Below are 21,053 nucleotides of genomic sequence, written 5' to 3'. Positions count from 1 at the left end.
AATGTGACGGGAGCCGGCAGCTGTACGCTTTACTACTGAGCAGTCAGCAGAGATGCCAAGTCAAGGTGTGAAAGAAAATACAGCGCGGTGCTAGCGGGTTAGCAGCAGGCTAACTCAGATGGGGCGGCCGACTTTCTTGTTTCGGGTTGAATGAGATGCGAGAATGTTCCCTGGTCACATGGGAGGGAAAAAAACAACAGTCCGTCCAACATATGATACCAGCGGAACATTGACACCATCATACTCAACCCTCTGTGGGAGCGCGCGTGACATAATTTTCTTCGAATAAACATAGCACCAAGCTTTTATATCATTCTGACTTTCATCTCTGGCCTATTCTGCTCTGGTTTGAGCAAGCCTTTCATTCTGCTGTTTGTTTTGTGTGCATGGCATTCCTCCTGGCATTCCTGAGCGTCACAGCAACACAAAAATTTTGTGTCGGGACTCAAATTACAATGAAGATTAAAGTATTGGATGAATAATGAACTGCGGCGTGTGTACACATGCTGTTAACTGCTTTTGGCAGGAGCAGAAACTCTATATACTATTAGTACATTTCCCTTGAAGTGTTCCTGGAATCAATATTTAGTCTATATTTTTTTCTGTGCATTTTCCTAAAACCTTTGTATTTGCGAACTGCCAAAAAGCCACAGCGTTCCGTGAGATGGGTTAAAAACCAGGCTGCCGAGTACACTTTAGCAGCACATACACACACACACACACACACACAAGCACACATACGCCTTTCCCAAATACGGCAGTACATCTCCGGTGAGATGCCAGCACTGGCAGTCCCCACAGGCACAGTTTCACAACTGCGACCAAGCGGGAACCGCACACAGGCTCACTTAAACACTGGAGACGAGGCTGGCTAATAAGACGAGTCACTTATTCGACCACATGCTGATCGCTTGAGACAAGCACTCTGTGCTGTTAGCACCAGAGCCCAACTAGTGAGTGGGGGGGGGGGGGTTTTGATCCGGTTTCAGACAGCCGAGTTCCTGCCAACTTCACTTTGTTGCAGCGTTTACTGAGGAGATGCTGAGGCAAACGCACACTCTGGACAGACGTCACGAGACTATTTCAAGAGCGCTTCAAAGGGGCCACTGGCCTAAGAATACAGGCTGAGACGCACACCATTCTGATACCATGTTAAGCAGTAAGGCGAGCAGTACTCACAGGTAGAGCGATGCAATCTTGGAAGCAGCCTGGCCTAAATCCGGTATGGAGGTCAGTTCATTGTGGTCGAGTCTCCTGAAATCAACACACACACACACAGGATCGTCTGTTAGAGGAGACTTTGAAAGACTGATGCACAGAAAATACATTGCATACCTATTATTAAAAACCAAGGTAAAATCCTATGGATGGCAAGTTGGTTGTTCAAAATGCCCCTGTAATGTTTAAACAATCAGTTAAATGATGCACAAGTAGTATTTGATTTCCATTTTTGAGGCGGTTGGTGTGGTTAACATTGGAGTGGCTGTTTCACTTAGCAAACTGCACGTTTGTGCAAAGGAGACACTTCAGAAAAGCTGCATACGCTTTTCTATTGGACGAAAAGTTAGGACGCACCCTCTAGTACAGGGTGACTCATCAGATGATAGACAATGTTTCATACAAAATCCCAAAGAAAACATTGATTTTCAAACAAATTTCTTCAGAATAGCAGACACAACACAACACAACACTGAGACGTCAGCATTGCTGCCATGAAAGATAGCGAGCGCATTGCTATCAAACGAGCCTCAAAGTCATGTTGCCAGGGAAAGTTTGTAAAAAAAAAAAAAACACCCATATTGCAGCAACTATAGGGGATGTTTTAGGGATATTTTTGGACAATGTGTTTCGCAAGAAGGTTTCGTTAAAATTGGCTTTATGGTGAGATTACAGTACTTTTCCTGAGTAATTGTTTGGTTTGGTGAAAATATAGACATTTTCAACACGCGTACTCTGCACCATGACAAAGAACAACTTATTTAAATCAAATTATTGCATTACTTTACTGGTCCGATCCACTCAACGATGAAATTGACTTGTATGTGGCAACCGAACGAAAATGTGTTCCACACCTCTGCTCCAGACACATATGAGTGAGAGGCGTTTCCATTTTAGCACGTCTTTAATAACGTGGCTGTATAAATCAAAAAGTTTTCAAATGCAACTTGTCACGTCTGCCGCAGATGCAAGTGGCAAAGTCATCCTTTTAAAGACCAAAAATAACCCGAGAGTAAAACAGATGTCCAAGAGCGTATGACTCTGGCCAGCGGGCCTGCCAAAGATGTCACCAGAGTGTGTATCACCGGTTAGCTCGCGCATGTGTGTGTGTGTGTGTGTGCCTTGTGTACCGGCGCTGAGTGACACAAAGCCAAGCCCTCTCCTCACCATATAAAATATTTACAAGGCCAGTGTTGGCCACGGTATCGGGTGGTGGAGGGGGAGGCTTAATATAGAAAACCGCCGCTTAATTCTCAATTGGACTTAGTTCAAGGCGACGCGTATGAAGGGGACTGCGAGGAAACGAGAGGTGCAGTTCGTCATTGAGGAAAACGGTCCTCGACTTTTGGAGTCACATGAAGAGAGATAAAGGAACAGACAAAGTGAATTTGAAAAGGTTCGAAGGAAGGGGGGGGCTACTTACAGCTCTCTCAAGTTGAGAAGGTGGGCAAAGGCTTCGGGATTGATGACCGTTAGTTTGTTGTGGCCAAGATTTCTGAAAAAAAAAAAGAAAAGGCAATGTTCATAAAACGGCTCATTTGTTCATTTATTGCATTTTTTTAAGTTGTTTTATTTTGCGTAGTTTAAACTGGGACCTCGGTCGATGGCAACAATTATATCTCCCATTTGACAAACTGCCTCATCCGTCCACATTAAGTACGCCTCCAAATACTGCGGCGCATAAATCCAGTCGGCCTTCGAGGAGGACCACGGTCGATACTATCGATACAGGGTGTCTCTCTCCTGGCTCACTTTCCAAACATAACCCGCAGGCCATTCATCTGCAGCAGTCAATTTGCACTTTCGGCTAACAGTGTATTTAATAGCTGGCACTTGACTTGCACCGAGGCTTATTAGAGAGTGATTTGTCTGTTGATACAGAGACACTGCTGTCAGGGAGCGAGTGAATGAGGCCTGCGAGGGCAAGGAGGAGGTGGGTGAGCCCAACACGCATTTCGAATTGAGATTCCCACCGCATGTGAATTGAGCTTATTTCATGCATAAATAACTGCGATCACTGCCCCCTCTACAAACACACACACACACACACACACACACACGCTGGCATGCGGCTTGCCCGCTGGCAGCGAGGCAGCCGCAGTGAGAGCGCTGTTTGTGTTTGTGGGGTGGGGTTAGGCCGGGCGAGACAAAGGGAGCCCACAGCTCCGAGCCGCCCGCCTCCCGCCCCTCCGTCCCTCTGACCAGACGTGAGAGACGACCCAGGAATGTTTCACAGGCCTGCCGAGAGATGGCTACTTGTTCCCAGAGACTGCAGGGACACTTTTACCTGATTTAACACATTCCTCATTCTCTTGTCCCGCCGTGGCCTTAAAGGACCTGCGAGGGCAGAGAACCTCTGCACACTGCACCGTGAGCGGGACGGGAATGCATATAAAGAAAGCTGTGCAGCATGAACTTTTTAAAACAATTTGTACTGATCAACGTCACTTGGCAGATTTCCCTTTCTTGTCTTCAGAGCTCAATTGCAGATAATGACAGCCTCCTACTCCACACATACTGTGTGTGTGCGTACGTGTGTGTGTGTGTGTGTGTGTGTGTGTGTGTGTGTGTGTGTGTGTGTGTGTGTGTGTGTAGACGAGATAATAGCAGAGTATGTATCTGCCCTGCAGGCAAAGGACTGACAAGGAGGTGTGCATGCATGTCTATGTTGCGATCAATTACTGGGGAACCTCCCATTGTGGCCTCAATTGCTAAATTGTCGTCCCCTGCAACGGGAGGCAATTACCTCGTTACGGCCACTGCCTGGAGGTATGGAGAATCGTCCAGCACACACACACACACACACACACACGTAGACATTTGTGCAGCAGAGACAGCATGAACTTGGGAGAGCGCTGTCTACCGGAGGGGCAATCAGGAGTTGTGATCAGGTCGAGGAGTTTACCTCAGTTAGCATTTTGAAGTGAAGTGGAGGAATTTAGCCATGCATGTGTTCATTTGTGTGACACTCAAAGCTTAAAATGAAGAATGACCAAACAACACAAGCAGACTAGGAGACCAGGAGAATTTTAAAAAAGAAGAAGAAAAAAAAAAAAGTCACATTTGTGAGCCAAACCTGCCATGCCGGTGCTAAAGGCCGTGGCAATAAACAAAACTAGTCCTTTGTGTGCGAGTACGTGCATGGGCGTGTGTGTGTGTGTCGGTGCACAAACAGGCATGTGGCTTTTTCTCAGTCAAGTATGGTGTTTACACAACTGAGTCTTTTTCTCTGGACTTCATTCGGTCAGATTAATTTTAACTCCCCTATCAGATGAGATAAGTTCCACAGTGTTTTAGCACCTACTGTAGAGCCGATGAAGATAAAGTTTTTTTCATGTACGAGTAGAGGAAGCTTTAGAGCAAACAGGGGCAAATGGTTTTCAGAGAGACAGTGGGCTGATGCTCAACCTCTTACGGGCAGAATTTAGGATCCGAGGCCTTGGAGTCATTTAGAGTGTGTTGGTGTTTCACCACACAGGAAGATGCGCATGAATAGGAACTGCAAAATCACATTAAGATCAAAATCTAGACCAGGGTTGAACCTTTGTAAGAGTAGGCTTTGTGCTTCAGCCATTAGAAAAAGGATGTGTTGTTGAGATGCTGTGATTAAGCACGAAGCAATTTACTTAGCAAAATTCTTTGAATGGTTTAAACGCTGCCTTCCCTTGAATGGAACGCCCATAATGGGCAGGACTGTTCCGACATTAGTCAGCGCCATCCAACTCACAAGAACCTAAATAAAGAAAATGTGGGATAATGTGTTGACGCAGGTTGAGCCCAGTAGTCATTTCCCCCGCCAGTTTCAAGATGCTGTATGGCATCAAGGTGTGCACGTTTGAACAATTAGATCTAAATATAACAAAAGCAGGCCATATTTAACATTCGTGATCCAGTCCACACTGGAGCTGCAGCTATACTGGCCACCAGCGAGCACAAAGGTCAGAGTAGCCCACTTTCTGTCAGCAGAACTGGAGGGACATGAAACAAGAGGGCAGCTGTAGAGGGGGGCTCATATGGGATAAAGAGGCACAGTTACAATCCCACCTTCCAACCCCACCCAGCCAGTCCTGGGCCACCTCAGTCCAATGTCCCACATGTCACAAACAATATCTGCAAGAAGAAAATAACACCTCCGCTGAGCACGAAAGGTCACGAATCAATGCGGTGGCATAATCACGCATGATGACAATAATTACGACTTCTTGCCTAACAATGAATGGAGTTAAATGTCAAATTACAGACGTTGAACGATCAAATGATACTTTTGAAAGATATTTCCAGTTGTTGAAATAACAATGAATTCAGCACTTAGTTTTTTTTCTCAAAAGTAAAAAAAAGAAACTGTAAACCCAACGTCGTCCAGTGAAGACATTCACCTCTTCTTGCCCAGTGAAGTAAAAAAGGGGTTTCAGATATAATTCATACAATATGGTAAGAAATGAAAGGATAGGTTGAACTTACCCATGACATTACCAACAATCTTTGATACGGTCTGATTCTTTTCTGGGGGATGTGATGTCACCTCTTTTGCTGCGTTTATATTGTTTCTTGAACTGGCAACTCATGAAAACCTTTCTACATTAGCTAGAAAAGTCGGGCTGTCATGTTCCTATTGCAAATCCAAAAACATGGACACCTCCATGCAACTCAGTGTTGTGTTAACGCTTTCTGAGTATATATAAAAACACTGTGCTGTGCTAACCTCGCAGGAATATTATAACTTCTTACTGTGGCAAAGTTGCATGTGTAAGTTATTGAAACGGTTAAAAAAACAGAAACTGCTGAAGCTATTAAAAAATCCAGGTCAAACACTGTCTTACTTGGATTCCTCAAAGTTCTTTGAGTTCAGACTCAGAACTCAGACTTCTAGGGTGCAGGTCTTTCAAAACTTCTATTCCTTAACCATGAAAACCACTCGAATGAAGAATGTGCTGTTTGCCATTCATTTTAGACTAAAACTGTCACTTTTTGCTGCATTAGTTTGTGTAAAAGCACCTAAAACAACCTAAAAAATAGGCAAAACAACTGCTGGATCATATAGAGAAATGCTTTTAGCTTCAGTCCTATTTATCATTCAAGACAACTGATATCATCCTCAGTCAACTAATTACTGGAGGGCCAACAAGAGTGATCTGAACATTTGCTTCTGTCTCAGCCAACCTGGGAAAGACGTCTTCAAAAGACCAAGTGATAACCTCATAAAAGGCCCGTTTGATGAAGCATCTGTCTCGCAATAGAAAAACAGGGCTCAGTGCCTGCAATAAACCGTCATTGCTGGACCACGTAGCTGATTTGACAACCAAAACTCATTAAAGTGCTTTAAAAAATAGCTGTGTTATGGCTGCTGTGGGAGTTGAGCGAAAGCTGGGAGTGCTGGAGTGATGTCATAGCAAATGACACTATGCCTGTAAGTCAGCTCATAGTCTGTGTGTGGGAGGGGGGGGGGGGGGGTGCCGGGTGGGAGGGACGGAGCAGGGAGTCGCACACACAGAGATACATCATCATTATCTTTCCCGTTTCCAGCGCAGATAAATGTGGCGCGAACTTTGCTCGCGGAAAGTGTGAAGTGATGTCAGTGATGAGCCTCCTGCAGTCCCACTGCGAAACAAAGGCCCTTTAATGCGGTTGCTTTCAGAGCATCATAAAACCAGTCAAATAATAACCTGCGTGTCAGAGAGCCAGAGGTAGACGCACACACACACACACACACACACACACACACACACACACACACACACACACACACACACACACACACACACACACACACACACACACACACACACACACACACACCGCTCTTCCTGCCATAAAGGACCAGTTTATAGCCAAGCAACTGCGGTGAGAGTGTACACAAAGCTAACACCAGCTTCAGGCCACCATTTTACACACAAGTCAAACAGGAGGGAAAAGAGGAGGAGGAGAAAAGCAGACGATATCTTATCAACTTTGACAAGGTTAAAAGCATAAGCCGGCCAATAAGATTTGTTACAACAGTGATAAATCCGATTCACTAAAATCCATGAAAAACTGCCAGCAAGCGTGAGCTCCTGGGGGGGGGGGGGGGCGCTTAGGTACAACATCAGAGAGACGCAGCGCATATGGGGTCGGCATATTTCACCATTTGCATTACAGATTCCCGACGCCCCCACACAACTCAACAAAGAAGCTGCTCGGCCCTTTGAAATCAGTCAGGCCCGGAGCGTGACTCTGTTTCTGAAGTTTTCCGAGGCAGGAAGAGTGAGCCACATCTTGGGACCATGTGCAGCGCACCGCTCTCGGGAGCAGGAGACGGAGCGGGGCCCTCCAAACAAACAGGGACAAGGTTGAAAAAAGAGTCTGCAGTAGCCCGAGGCCCGACGTGAACCTATGGCTGGGCCGGGCGACACCAGCCCGGACACTCCGGATGAGGAGGTCAATCACAACCTCGCAGGCTTCAGTGTGTATGAACGAACCCAGGCCACATGCACCCATGATTATGTGGAAATAAGTTAGAAGTTGTGCTCCCAGATACTTGGCCTCTAAAGGATTTCCCGAGTGAGATGGCTAAATTAAGAACTGTGGTTACCACAGGCCCAAAAGATTTTCACATTTCCGTCCAAACCAACTTAAAGTCACTACAGATTCTCTCACATTGTTGATAGGAACTTGTCAAATGAGGCTCCAAATGCTCTTGTGGACGTTATGTCATTGCATCAAACATCAAACACAAAGCCATTGTGTAGAGAAAAGTTGAAGTCAAGTTGTGGTGTTTAACTAATATGTGTATAGTCTGCATCATTCCCAAGACCTAGGGAAAAACAGGTCAAACTTCTACTAGTCAATAAAAATAAACTTTATGAGTCATAAATTAGAACTCAAACACTGTATCTGCTCTCGGAGGAGTTTATTCTCGTGGTCTACAGAAAGCTCAACTTCAAAGTGAGAACCATTTTCATTTGGTCGAAGTTCTCAAAACCGATGTTTGTTTTCCAAGTAGAGCAATAATTACTCACTAATACTAATTGCACGTAAATCAGTGGGAGTCTAGACACCAAATCTCTTTTCTGCAGCATTAGAAAATACATATGCTGGACAGAGTGGTAGAGTTACGATTGTTTAGTCCAACACCCCCCTCCCGTCTCCAAGCACCTCCTGTTTTCTGGGCAGACGTTGCTTCACTTGCGCAGTACCGCTCTCTCAGTCCAAGTCACGCTTTTTTTTCTAACATCTTCTCCAAATTCTCCAAACTCTTACCAGATGTAGAGAATTCACAGATGATTCATTGATCAAGCCCACTTTGTAGACACTGACTTCAGGGGAGAGGGAGAAGAGTCGGGGGGAGAAGAAAAGGGGAAGAAAAAAAAAAAAAAAAAAAAACTTGGCGCCTGAAAGTGTCTTCACAAAAGGGCCATCTATTCTGCTGACTGGATTCCTGTAGAATGACTTGTGGTAGCAGCTGTTTGATTGTCATTAAAGCCAAAAGTGAGGCTGTGAGCTCATTCCATATCTTCATGTAAATGTCAGACTTTATCTCGTTGTTATTAGAGCGGGGGACTTAACCTTTGCTGGGTCTTCCTCGTTTGTCCAACGCCAGCGTGACGCGTGAGTGGTCTGGGCTGCTTAAATGAAGGCCTCGCAAAGATATCGCCACTTTGAGTTTGGCTCTCTCAGAGCTTGCGGCCAAACCTTCGCCTCAAACAACTTGATAAGGCGGGAAGAAAAAAAAAGTAGCCGATAAAAATCTGGTGCCAACGATAACATCATCCGAAACCCTTCCAAACGTGTAAGCTGGGACTTTAAAACATCTGCCAGAGGATACGCCAGTCACAAAGCTAGCAGAAAACTATGACAATAAACAAACTGGGTATAATGACTCCCAATACCACAAAATTACAAGGCTCTGTAGAGAGCAATGCCGAAAAAAACCCACAAGAGAGTAAACCCTGCTGAGTGCTGCTGCTGCTGCTGCATCTCAGCATAAAGATTTGCTGTTTAAGCCAAAGACGAAACGCTACTTCAGTGCACTTATATCAGATCCAAGTCTACTAACAGCAGAAGGCGCCGTGACAGAAACTCTGAGCCGAGGGCGAAAGTAGTCGCGGTGCATGAAAATGATTTTTGCATGCTTACTAATAAGGATAAGTAAAACAAATCACCGGCTGAAAAATGAAAACCTTGTCCTCGCCAAACTGTGACATTCAAGCAGACGGTCCTTTTAATGTTTCATTTCCTCCGGGCTTCCTCTCTGTGTTGCAACATGTGTGACAGCGGTTGAGGTTTCTGACCACTGACAGGACTTTCACCAGCGAGTGGAACCCGCCTGAAGGCAGCAGCAGCAGCAGACCATGACATTAACAAAACACTTCCATGCTCTGGGTTCAAATTGACCTCCGCCTTCTCTCTTATTCTCCCCCGGGCCAGGTAATCTGCAGCCCCCCCCCCCCCCCCCCCACATGCACTTTTTCCCTACTGGTCCACAACCGGCCAGCAAACTGTGCGCCCAGTCCCTGTCAGGAAAACCACCAACACAAACCCATTTCCTGAGGCGAGAAACCAAAACCAGCTTTTGGGGGGGGGGGGAGTTGGTGTTTACCAATAAGGGTTTAACTGTGAGGTTTATGGTTTGAGGTTGAGCCGAAGCAGATCGCTACAAACATGTAAAACACCTCTAAACATGGCTCGCCGCTCCGGAGCAACAAAGAGGTTCATTCAAGATTATGTTGCCATGCTAGCTGGTGACACGGCCGCTCAATAACTGCTAAATGACAGAGTGGAACAGAAGACCGAATGAAAACTGTGACTTTCCAAATCGGGGAAACAACAAATGGAAATGAAGAAAACCAACAAAAAAAACAAAGCTCATAAAGGCGCATTTATTTCTGCAACAGGAAAATGGACTTTACAATCTCATATGTGAGAAGACTGAGAGACGCTGGCAAACAGACATCCTGTATCTGTTTTATCTCCCTCCAACCACAGCAATCACTGCCAAAATTAGTAATGCTCATGCTTTTATTTACTCACAAAACCCCATTACGCCTGTGGCACTGTGGGCAAAAATGCTTTTTATACACATTACTGCGGCTACAAATAAGATAAGACGCCACTCCTGAGAGCCAATATGTGACTGTGTGAGAGCAAACTTGCTTTGAATGTTATTAGGCGATTCATCGATCAAAAACAACAGACAAGCTTCGGAGACCGGCGGTCAGTTTGTTAGATTGGAGCACTGGTGCAAAGCAACTGAGGGTGAAGAGGGAGTGTGGGGGGAAAAGTTGACAACAAATGAGGTTGAGATGAAGTTCTAAGTACTTAATATTGTGTGTTTTCTTGAAGATCAAGTCTGGCTGGAACCAGGATTGCGACAAACAACTGTTAGAGCCAACCTATAGAGAATAGGTTGAGTAAAGCCAAGGCAACCATCAGTCTCCCCTCGTTCCTTCACAGACCTGCCAGGATGTGCCAGTACTTTTGTTTTCCCAAATCCTCATCAAGGCCACTTACTCACAGAAGACCATTAAAATCAGTGGACTATTTTGACAACTGGAGAGCATTAAGTGCTTCCCCCCCCCTTTTTTCACTGAGAAAAAGGGACTTATTTGTGCCTCAGAGGACCAGCGACTTGCTCCTGATGGATGGACTGCAGGGCCACAACTCGCCCTCTAGCCACCCATCGTCCCTGGACAAACACTCATTTATTTCGCCAGAATTATTCTGACAAAATCAAGCAAGGAGTGCGTGATTAAAGACAGGAGGACAGGGGCTATCATTAAAGTATTACACACGCTTTAACCTTTCAAATGGACACCGTCAGAGTGATGAGTCGATCGCTTGAATTTGCACTGCTTGTTGGACAAATAACACGACTTCCACGTTGCTTTTTACGACTAAAAAAAGCTCTGTAGATTTTCACAATGGATCTCGTTCATTTACTGTGTTTTTCTTGTGGGGAGCAGATCTGGAGGAGTCTTGTCTGATCGGAGATTGTATCGCTGCAGCTTCAGATTTTTTTACTCAACTGCAGCAGAACAACATGGGGCAGCCACTGCTTCTGTGGTCACTAGTACTATCATCATATCTTACTAGCCAGAAAAGATATAAATCATGTACATAAATAAATAAGTGTGCAAGATGTGTTCCGAAATGTATTATCGGCGAGCAACAGATTTGTTCCAATTTTATTAACGCCATCGTCTCGGATAACACCTTCTATGTTATCTGTTTATAAGCTTTAACAGTCAGCCATTTAAATCACCCTAATCTGAGAACCAACACCCAAAAGTAGTATACTGTATATGTATTTCAATCGGATATTTACCAATCAATGACGAATTGAATTAAATGTATTTCGTGTTACAATTACTAAGAAATATGTGGGGTTATAATGTCATGCAGGAAAAACATCACTATATAGTGGACAGCCAAACTCAAACTGAAGCCCGTATTAATGTTACTGATGAATTTGGATGTCTTAAAAGTTAACATCACTTTTATTTTTATTTAAATATGACTGATTATTAGAGAAGTTAGTGCTCACGCCTTAGTTTTACCCTCACGAATAATGCACGCATAAACCCAACAATGTTACTGCTGTAAAAGTTGAACCACAACAACTTGTTTTCAGCGAGAAATCCTTTCCAGACTCCGACTGTGGTCATATAAAGTCAGGTCTGGTGTTTTATATTCGAACCTTCGACATTAAAACCAGAAACATAGCCAAAAGGCCTCCGAAAATCCTGAAACGTTTCTACACTTCCCTCACTGTAAGCTGTTGCAAACACAATAGCCCTGAGGTTCATTACCGTAATCCCTACACAGAGATAATTACGACAGCTACATGACAGCACAATCGCTTTTCACCCACACAAAAGGGTGGGAATCCTTCATTTGAGTAATACTGGTTAGAACGTCTCCTCATAATTGTAGAGGCGGCAAAGCAAGAGCTTTAAGGACACTGAGAGTTCCAAGCGAGCCTGCATGTACGTATGGCTACTTCTTGATGCTTCGCAAAAACAGTCACACCAGCTTTGGATATTTATTCAGCAGTTAAATCCTGCAGGGGAGTCTTATGACCTAAACATTTGCATGTGTCAAAAGAGAGAGGGAGGAAGGAAGGCTTGGCGAGGGTGACTTGGATTTGTTGACATCCACTGATACTGTCCTTCCTCACACTGCTGCTGCTGCTGCTGCTTCTTCCTTGGTGTAAACATAACATAGATGACTGATACCGTGCTGACTTTGCTTGGCTAACATGCCTGAGGGGAGACTTTATTTAAAACGGAGGGTTGTCAGGTCTGTGGAGATTCGGAAAGTTTCATTCCTGCACTGCGGTTTAGGATTTGCTCTATGAACCTGCTAAAAAAAACTATAGATCCCATTTCACCTGGGCATACCATAAAGCATACATACATTCTACATTCTCACATGGATACGCACTAATGAAAAACTGCCTCACAAAACCACAATGAAACTTTTCAACCACATAAGTGGACAAACTTCGTCGTGGAATCACACTGCAACTTCAGTTTAAGGATCATTCAAAGCCCCGTGGAGGGGAGGAAACGTATATTGTTGCACGGTGCTGTAAGCCTCGCTATCGTTTGAAACGTATTCTGTTATCTGTTCTGTCATCTTACTGCATTCGTTTTCAACCAGAATCAGAGCAACCCTCCACTCAAGTACTTTCCAAATACTAGTAAAGCGTTGACTACTTCTCTCTTTAGTTTCACTGTGATATTGTTGGGATCTGTCCCGTTTACAAAAGCCCAGAGGTGCAGCGCCGTTTCTTTTTGAGCTGCCTGCCAACATGAAGCTATCTCAAGCAGCCTGGGCACAGGAAGTGTTTTCAGAGGCTCGTCGAAGACCAGAAAGCTCTGCGGACGGGCTGACATGTCTCTCGGAGCACTGACGTGTAAACTTTGTTGTCATTTGCAACAACACTTCAAATCGCCTTTCATCTAGTAGAAGGGTGTCATACAGCACACACTTTCTGCAACTTTCAATAAGTAAAACTAAAAAAAAAAAAAAGAAGAAGAAGAAGACGTTCTAACAATTTGACAAATGTGGCCTTAGGTACTCCATAATTGGGAGTAGACCACGAGTAAGGCAAGCATTTGCCTCTTCTGTTTCACAGTGATCATATGCCAATCTGGCTTGTTTACAAGCACAAGAGGAACAGTGCTGGTTCCCTTTGAGGTCCCTGCCAACATAGTGTTACTATCATCCGTGGTGTGGAAATATGTAACCTAGGTGTTTTAAAAGATCATTCAGAGCCATAAAGCTATACCCTTTGAAAACAACAAGATTGCGGGTCCTTAAGTCTTGACCGATAAGCTCTGGGTGAGATAACAGAAGCAGACTTGAAGCAGGTCTCTGTCTTTGCACAAACCAAAAAGGTTTCCGAGCAGCTGTTTCTGCTGGGACCCTTGTCAATACAATGGGCCTTCATTGTTGTTCGAGGACAGGAAAAGAAGTGTCTGTCTGTGTAAATGCATGATAAACAGCCCCTGCACTTGATGTTGGCCAAGTGGTGCTTCGGGGCAGTGTCGCTACGCTGACACAAGTGCCGTTATTCATGCTTTTTTTGGGAGACTTTTTTCACAAAATTGCATTCCTGACTTCACAGAGAAAGATAAACTGCCTCACACAGGAACCTGGGAGTCAGAGGACTTTTTGGGCCTTTGGTCTTTGACCTCGGGTTCAAAACCACAAACAAATACTGGAACAGATGCCGAAAAGTCTCCCGAACAAGATGACCGAGTGTCACTGGGAGCGAGCAACTGGGCATGGCAGTGGCAGCCACAGCCAAAATGTTGACCGAGGAGGATAGAGAGCAGTGTCGTGTGAAAGTCCGCCGCCTTATTCAGCTCTGATAAGTGCTCAGGTTCCCCAACGATTGGAGAATTTGCTCCAAAACAATGCCCCAATTTGGCTTATTTCCCTCAATGAGCTGGCAGACAGGGTTTCAACTGTTGTCCAACTTACGCAGGGGTTTGTGAGTCGGGGAAAAACCATTTCATTATCAAAAAATTGAATTTGCCAGTCACAATGAGCGACACAGAAAGTGATGCGGGGATAATACCTGTCACTAAACCAGCTGAATGATGCAGGCGTTTATTTGTTATGACTTGTCCGGGTCTATTTGTTTGCTGGGCCTGAGGGGACGCTTTGTTCATTTTGACGTGGGTTTTTCTGACTGCTACAGCAGATTTATGAGTCAGAAACTGTGAAAAGTCACAAGAAGTGTGCAAGTATGATACGGTTGTTTTTTGGGGGTTTTTTTGTTATCAGATCTCTGATTGATTGATTGAAAACCCTTTATTTGTCCCACATTGGAGACATTCTCTTTGCTGCAGCAGCAAGTGGACAGTGATATAAATAATAGTTACCTTTAATAAATTGTGAAGTAATATTAAGAAATGCACGCAACAGATCCACCTGTTTGCTTGAGGTGATGTCCAAAATGGAAATGAAGTAACGAAACACTCTTTTTAAATCCTTTGAATTAAAAACACCTGTTAACCTGTAAGTACAAAGCATCAAGGCTGCATGTAAGGTGAGGAAGCTCCTGAAATGTAACAGATCTCTGCGAGGAAAAGATTAAGTGGGAGATTCATTGGTGATTTTCACAAACGAGACACAACTTTATGTTGGGGGACTGTCTGATCTTGGGTGGGTTTGTTAGTGCCACAGTGGGGTGCAGGGACCTTTGGAGAGGAGGAGGTTGGGGAGGAATGAGAGGGACACCTAAATGTGGAGGAACATGGGGAAAAGTTTCACTACTTGGAGGTACTTGTGGGGGAACAAAAATAGCCCCTGTGACAGCTGCCCTCTTTCCCCGTTACAGTTGATGGGCAATTATGCAACTCCAGAACCGCAAGAATCCCCTCTGACGGGATTCCTGCACAGCAAACCCGTGTCTTTTATACGCGTGTATAACTCTGGAATAAGTTTTAAAAGTGTGCCTTATTGAGTACCTCGCCTCTACAGACCGCGATACCCGGTTATGGACCGGTCAATAAATAGTCCTGGCTTGTTTCTTTTTTACTTACAAGGAGACAGTCCGGACTGGAAGGTCCAGAGGCGTCGCCGTCAGCTCCAGGCTGCTACAGTCCACCGAGTCTCCGGCACACGTACAGTTCAAGGGACAGGCTAAATCTGAGCCCAGGACGAAGCTGTGAAACAGCTGGAGCGATAAAATTAAATAAAAAACAAAAGCAGACACAAATCCAAATCGTCCCGGGAGCGCCGCCATTTTGTATCCAGTTTTAATAGCGCGGAGCTCTTGTCTCTCTCTTTTCTCTCTTTCAAGCCAGGATAAAAAATAAAAAAAATGCAGAAAAAAATAATAATTAAAAAAAAAGTAAGCTTTCCGGATCACATTAAATGTCTTTTTGTTGATACTACATGAGGGAAAGCGTTTTCAGTCCACACGACATTCATTTCTGACTTCTGGCTCCAACTTTCTCCTCCGGTCGTCCAACACGGGATTAATACGTCTGATTCACAGATTGACCCGCACATCCACGCTTCAGACGATCCCTGGTTTTGACTTTAAATGAGGTCAAAAAAAAGTTAAAAGTCTTTCTCCCAAAGAACCAGAAAGTCGGTGACACATCAGAAAAACGTGTCAGAGGGACTCTCTGGGAATAACACACGCTCCTCTCAAAACTCCGCTCAACTATTAAAGAAAAAAAAGCGACTCCGCCAAGTTCTAGTGGAGCTTTAACTGTCCACAACGGAGCTGGAAGTGGAGTTAATAAGTTATAAGTGGAGAGAACTTGTAGAAATGTTGTCTCTTGTCATATCGATGCGGTCCGAGCAGCGGCTCCGGCGGCAGTACATCCAACTCGGTCCCATCCAGGAGGAACTCCACCGACAGCTTATCAGGTGCAGTCTGCGGTCACCAAACCTCCACGATCCGGTTAATAGCAAAATTGAGTTCCCCCCCCCACCCCACCCCCCCTTCCCTCCCTCCTTTCTTTTCCTTTCCGATCGTCCGCCACCACCGGGAGTTTTTTCCCCCGAGTTACTTCTTTTTCTTTTTTTTTCTTTTTTTTGATCGCTCCGTGGTCCCCACGTTGGAAGCACAACAGCGATTCTAAAGGCCGCCCCTGCAGCGCTCTCATTGGCTGGTCCCGGCTCAGAGTGGTCGCTGATTGGTCGACGGCTTTGAGCGCCTGTCAGTCAGAGGCCACTGGCCCCGCCCATGTTTCCCACCCCGGGGTGTGAAACCGCACCGCCTCCTCTCACTCTCACTGCTTCTTAAAGACACAATCACCCCAGATCAGCCGCTATAATCGCATTATAACAAGCCATAATAACATAATTACTCCAGCAATATAGTGTTTGTTAGAAGGGCTGACGTCGAGATTTACATGTGAAAGGAAAAATAAACTACGCGCCACCCGACAGTGAGGGGGAAGAGAGACAGTGCACTACTTCAATCAACAGAATGTTGGTTAAAGTAGTGCACGTCTATCAGAGATGGAGGGGAAAACAACTCTCATTATTCAATTAGAAGTACAGAAACTTGTGGAGAAAAGTCTCTCGTAGAAGCAGAAGGTCTAATTCCATCCTTTCATCTTGAAATGTACCTGATGTGTAAAAGTAAAAAGTAGAAATCAATGTTTCAACTAAACAAGGTATGATCGGTCTTGACCATTTTCAACTTTTTTTAGACACACATACACACACACACATACAGCATATTGTTAAGCACCTTCATCACGAACAATAACAGTGTTAATGAAAAGCTAAGAAGATTAATGACAAGCTAAAAAAAAATGGTGAGTATTTATGCCAAGAAACAAGTATAACAGATAAAACCAATTATCACCAATAATCAGTCCAATCCTCCCAAAGCCTAATATTTACACACATTGCGCAGATGTCTTTGGAATTCTCGATATTTCACAATCCCATCTTAAAATTGTGTTTGTGGCTCATTTTCCTAACACGTCACCTCTGTCAAGTCATCATAAATAGATGATAAACATGATATTTGCCCATTTAAGAGCATAATGAGCAGAAAGTCCAAATATGTGTGTTTGGATTCAGGACAAAAAGTAAAAGATTATCAGAAAAATAAATACTCAAATCAAACATGCCTGAAAAACTTACAATGTTACTTAATCCCTTTGAGAATGGTCTGTAACATATCAGCTTTTGGATGACTTTATAATATCCAGTTGGTGTGATGTTGCCTCAAACAGTGCAGTTTGTTTTCCACATTCTGGGGTTTTTTACTTATTTCACACGTTTTACCAATAGAAAGTGTGTGCGTGTGTGTGTGTGTGTGTGTGTGTGTGTGTGTGTGTGTGTGTGTGTGCGTGTGTGTGTGTGTGTGTGTGTGTGTGTGTGTGTGTGGTGCCTGTCATGAGGCTGCATCTGCTTTACATCTCCCCTCCCAATGCGAGCCTGAATTCATCTCAGCAGCTCAAAATGCTCTGTCAGATAGGATCACACTCATGGGTTTGTGGTCAACGACAAGCAGTGGTGGACATTAGGTACAGTAGGTTTTATGACAAGCCCAAATAACTGCATTCGTAAGTTGAGGCAGCAGGAGCTGAGCCTCACCTCAGATTGTACAATCTCATTCAAACTGGGATGAGTGCATTTGCGTTCGTCACTGATGTAATGTTTGTATTCACTTTCATCATACGTCCTTCCTTTCCACAGACACAGTGGTGTATTTCGTGTGTGATCAAATATTTATTATTTCCTGATGTGGAAAAAAGGAGGCAGTACTGTGCACACAGTTTCACACTTACAAAACCCACATTATTAAATTTGACTGAAATTAGATTTTTTTTTTATTTCATATCAAAATGATGTGGTATGTGTTCTTTAGTTCATTATTTCTTAATAGCAGTAGTTAGAGACTATTTCTAGCTGACCACTCCACACTGAACCTTTTTTTCTGAGCTCTATTCTTAATTTCTGAGTTCATGGATATGATATATTAATAATGGCCACAGTAGAGTTAGAATTGCAAAATAAAAACACAGAAGAGAGACGCATACAGCTCTTTCTCTGAGCCAGTATTGATTTTATCATCTTCTTTGGACAAATAAATGTCCTACTTTTCTGTGTAGAGATTTTAGATATGATGCATTATCATGTCAATGTGAAGTTGACAAATCAATAGAAAATTGTAACTCTTCTCGTATTTCATATTTGTATATCTGAGCCAGGCAGTACTTCAACTTAATGCTGTTCAAGGTAAACATACAAAGTATTTGAATATGCCTCAAAACAACCGTCAAATATGAGCTTACATACAGTATATTGGTGTGTGTGGATATGTTCTTATTAACTGTAATAATACTATTTACACTAGTTAATGCTTTATTCAAGTAGTTTAATAAGAAATGATTTAGTAAGTTTATGACCACACAAATGCACATAACATTTGCAGGCATGCACAAAAAATTTCTATTATTTTCAACTTGCACTTGTGTGCAAGGCCTAAAAATGTATTTGTTACTTAAAAAAAACATGTATTTTATAGCCGAGGCATAACACAACATGATCCTGCTCCTTGTATAACCAACAATATTTCCATTACATTGTAATTAAAGACATCTATCTAAGGAGGCTTTTCTGTAACCAGTGAGCTTCTATAATAGTTCTACCCGCAAGCCGATAGTAGCTCCGGATGTCAAAATAAGTCACATGGTATGATACTTTAAACTTGAATAGAAATGCGAATAAACGGCGTTCGCCAGGGCAGCTCTGGAAAAACGGTTAATCTGAAACACCGGTGGTATCCGAGGCCCGGAGACTTCCCGATACCCGTAGCTGGTCGCTCCATCGAGCTCTCGCTGAATCGTCTGGTCAGCCACCAGAATGAACACGCCTGTACCTCATTGTTGCTCCACAAGATTGATTTCTATCACTGTTTGCGAGCGTTCTTGTTGTGTTCAAGTTTTAAAAAAGATGACGGGGTGAACGAGCCACCTTCTGACTCATCTGTGTCCTCACCCGCCGGCCAATCAGCGGCCTGCTGTCTGCCGACGTCACATTGTCTACTTGTCAGCAGGATTACTATTGCAAATACACATCATCAGTAGGGTTAAACTAACCTGTCTCACGGTCTAATCCCAGTTTATGTGCCCTATAAGTGGGTGAACAATCCACTTGGTGAATTCTGCTTCACAATGTTACGAAGAACGACATTAGCTCACTTGGAACCTCGACCGTGCAGGTATGACGAAAATACCTGGTAGTGGACTAACAGGTCGTGGAAACGCATCAAGTCGAGTAGGGCTGAGTAGGAACTAGTGGAAACACCATAAGCTAAAAAGAAATTCTTTGGATTCAGGAAAACCACTGGAGAAAACCCGATGTACAGGCAGGGACATCATGCAAAATCCACACTGAAAGGCCTCAAGTCTGTCATTGACATTAGAGACATGAAGCTAACCTGTACACCCAAAAAAAATATTCTTGTTGTGTATTGAGCTATAAAGAATGGATCTGAGTGTGTTCATCGCTATTGAGAGAACTTCTCTTCCACAAAGTTGCCAATGTTTCATGCAGGTGTGCCCGTGCACGTGCATATGCAACTGTGTGCTCACTCTGTGTAATTGTATGCGTTAACACACCCATGAATACGGGCATCCAGAATAATCTTTTCAGCAATTGAGCGCGTCCGGTCAGGTGTACGATGATAGCCCTAAATTCTTCCCAAATGTTGAAGTCGTGTTTGCCTGCCGTCTGGAAAAAAAGAAAAATTGCACATCTGGGTCAAATCAATGGTCGGTGCTGCCAGCCTCCACGGCCCCAGGAGCACTTGTTTTCTCATCACATTAATTTTTTTTCTCTGCTTGGCTCCGGCAGACCGTATTGATTGACATTGTCAGAGCTATTGTGATGGCCTCGCGTTGGGAGAAGTCCTGGGTTTTCATCGCTATTAATCACAGTAGTGAGGACATAGATCTTCACACCTGCAGCACTGCAGGCAGTTCAGTGGCGCGGCTCCTCTGCTTCCCTCTGCAGCAGAAAGTCCAAGGTTTCACGTCGCGTCTTGTGTGAGCGAGTGAGCACAGTAGCCCACAGGTGAAGCCAACGGATCCTTGAAAACAAGGAAAATATTTGAGAAATGTATCACTGTTAAAACATGACTCCGCTGCTGATGGAAAAACGAACATTGGGCAAGAACAAGTTTCCAAATTGTGTCCTGAAACTCAAGAAAGAAAAAAAAAAGAAAGAAAAAAGCTTGAAGCTGACAAAGCAATAAGCTTAAATGAACATCTGCCATAAATGTTATGAGGAATTTCCCAATTAGCAAACTGTAATTAATTAGAAATGTCCTGTCTATAATGATTTCAGCCGTTGTTTCTGCACAATAACTAGGAACTAAGAGTCCATCATCTCAGATTGTTGAATCCCCATTTCACTATGTAATCATAATTCAGAGCAGTGTGTAACGACTGGGCATTCAAAATACCACTAGTACTATCCAGTCATTGTAGAAATTGACATATTAACACGTGTCTTTGGTTGATTTGGTTATAAAAAAAAAAGATTTCTGCACAAACTCTTCTTCATTGCTTGAATTTGTTACACAATACTATAGTAACACCATATTAATACTATATATTGATAACATATAAACTACACCGGCGAGTCATATTCTAAGGTTTCTAACCTTTTGTTATTCATCGGATATGTTAGTCATTCTATCTTGTGCCAGTGTGTTTTTATTTATTTATTTGTTTATTCTAAGGGAGTCAAACAGGTTTTCAGGGGCCAAATGCAGCCCAATTTTATCTTGAGTGGGCTGGACAGGTACAATAGTGTCAAAACAACCTTTAAATTCAAACTTTATCTTTGTAGTAGCGTAGAGT

General features: G+C 43.7%; 1 protein-coding gene across 1 annotated transcript in view; it reads right to left on the bottom strand.

Annotated features, from left to right (window-relative positions):
• lrig1 (leucine-rich repeats and immunoglobulin-like domains 1) overlaps nt 1-16,095 on the bottom strand; it is a 39,851-nt gene extending 23,756 nt beyond the window's left edge. The window contains exons 1-3 of the mRNA XM_080495082.1: nt 15,252-16,095; nt 2,642-2,713; nt 1,180-1,254 (exon numbers count right to left, since the gene is read on the bottom strand). Of these exons, the coding sequence (XP_080351208.1) occupies nt 1,180-1,254; nt 2,642-2,713; nt 15,252-15,454 (350 nt within the window). The 5' untranslated portion in view covers nt 15,455-16,095. The remainder of the gene's footprint in view (nt 1-1,179; nt 1,255-2,641; nt 2,714-15,251) is intronic.
• Between the last annotated feature and the right edge of the window lie 4,958 nt (nt 16,096-21,053).

This window comes from Blennius ocellaris, assembly GCF_963422515.1.
Source record: "Blennius ocellaris genome assembly, chromosome: 4".
Taxonomy (NCBI): Eukaryota; Metazoa; Chordata; class Actinopteri; order Blenniiformes; family Blenniidae; genus Blennius; species Blennius ocellaris.
The sequence above is the reverse complement of the archived record's forward strand: the minus strand, read 5'-3'. Positions and strand labels throughout refer to the sequence as shown.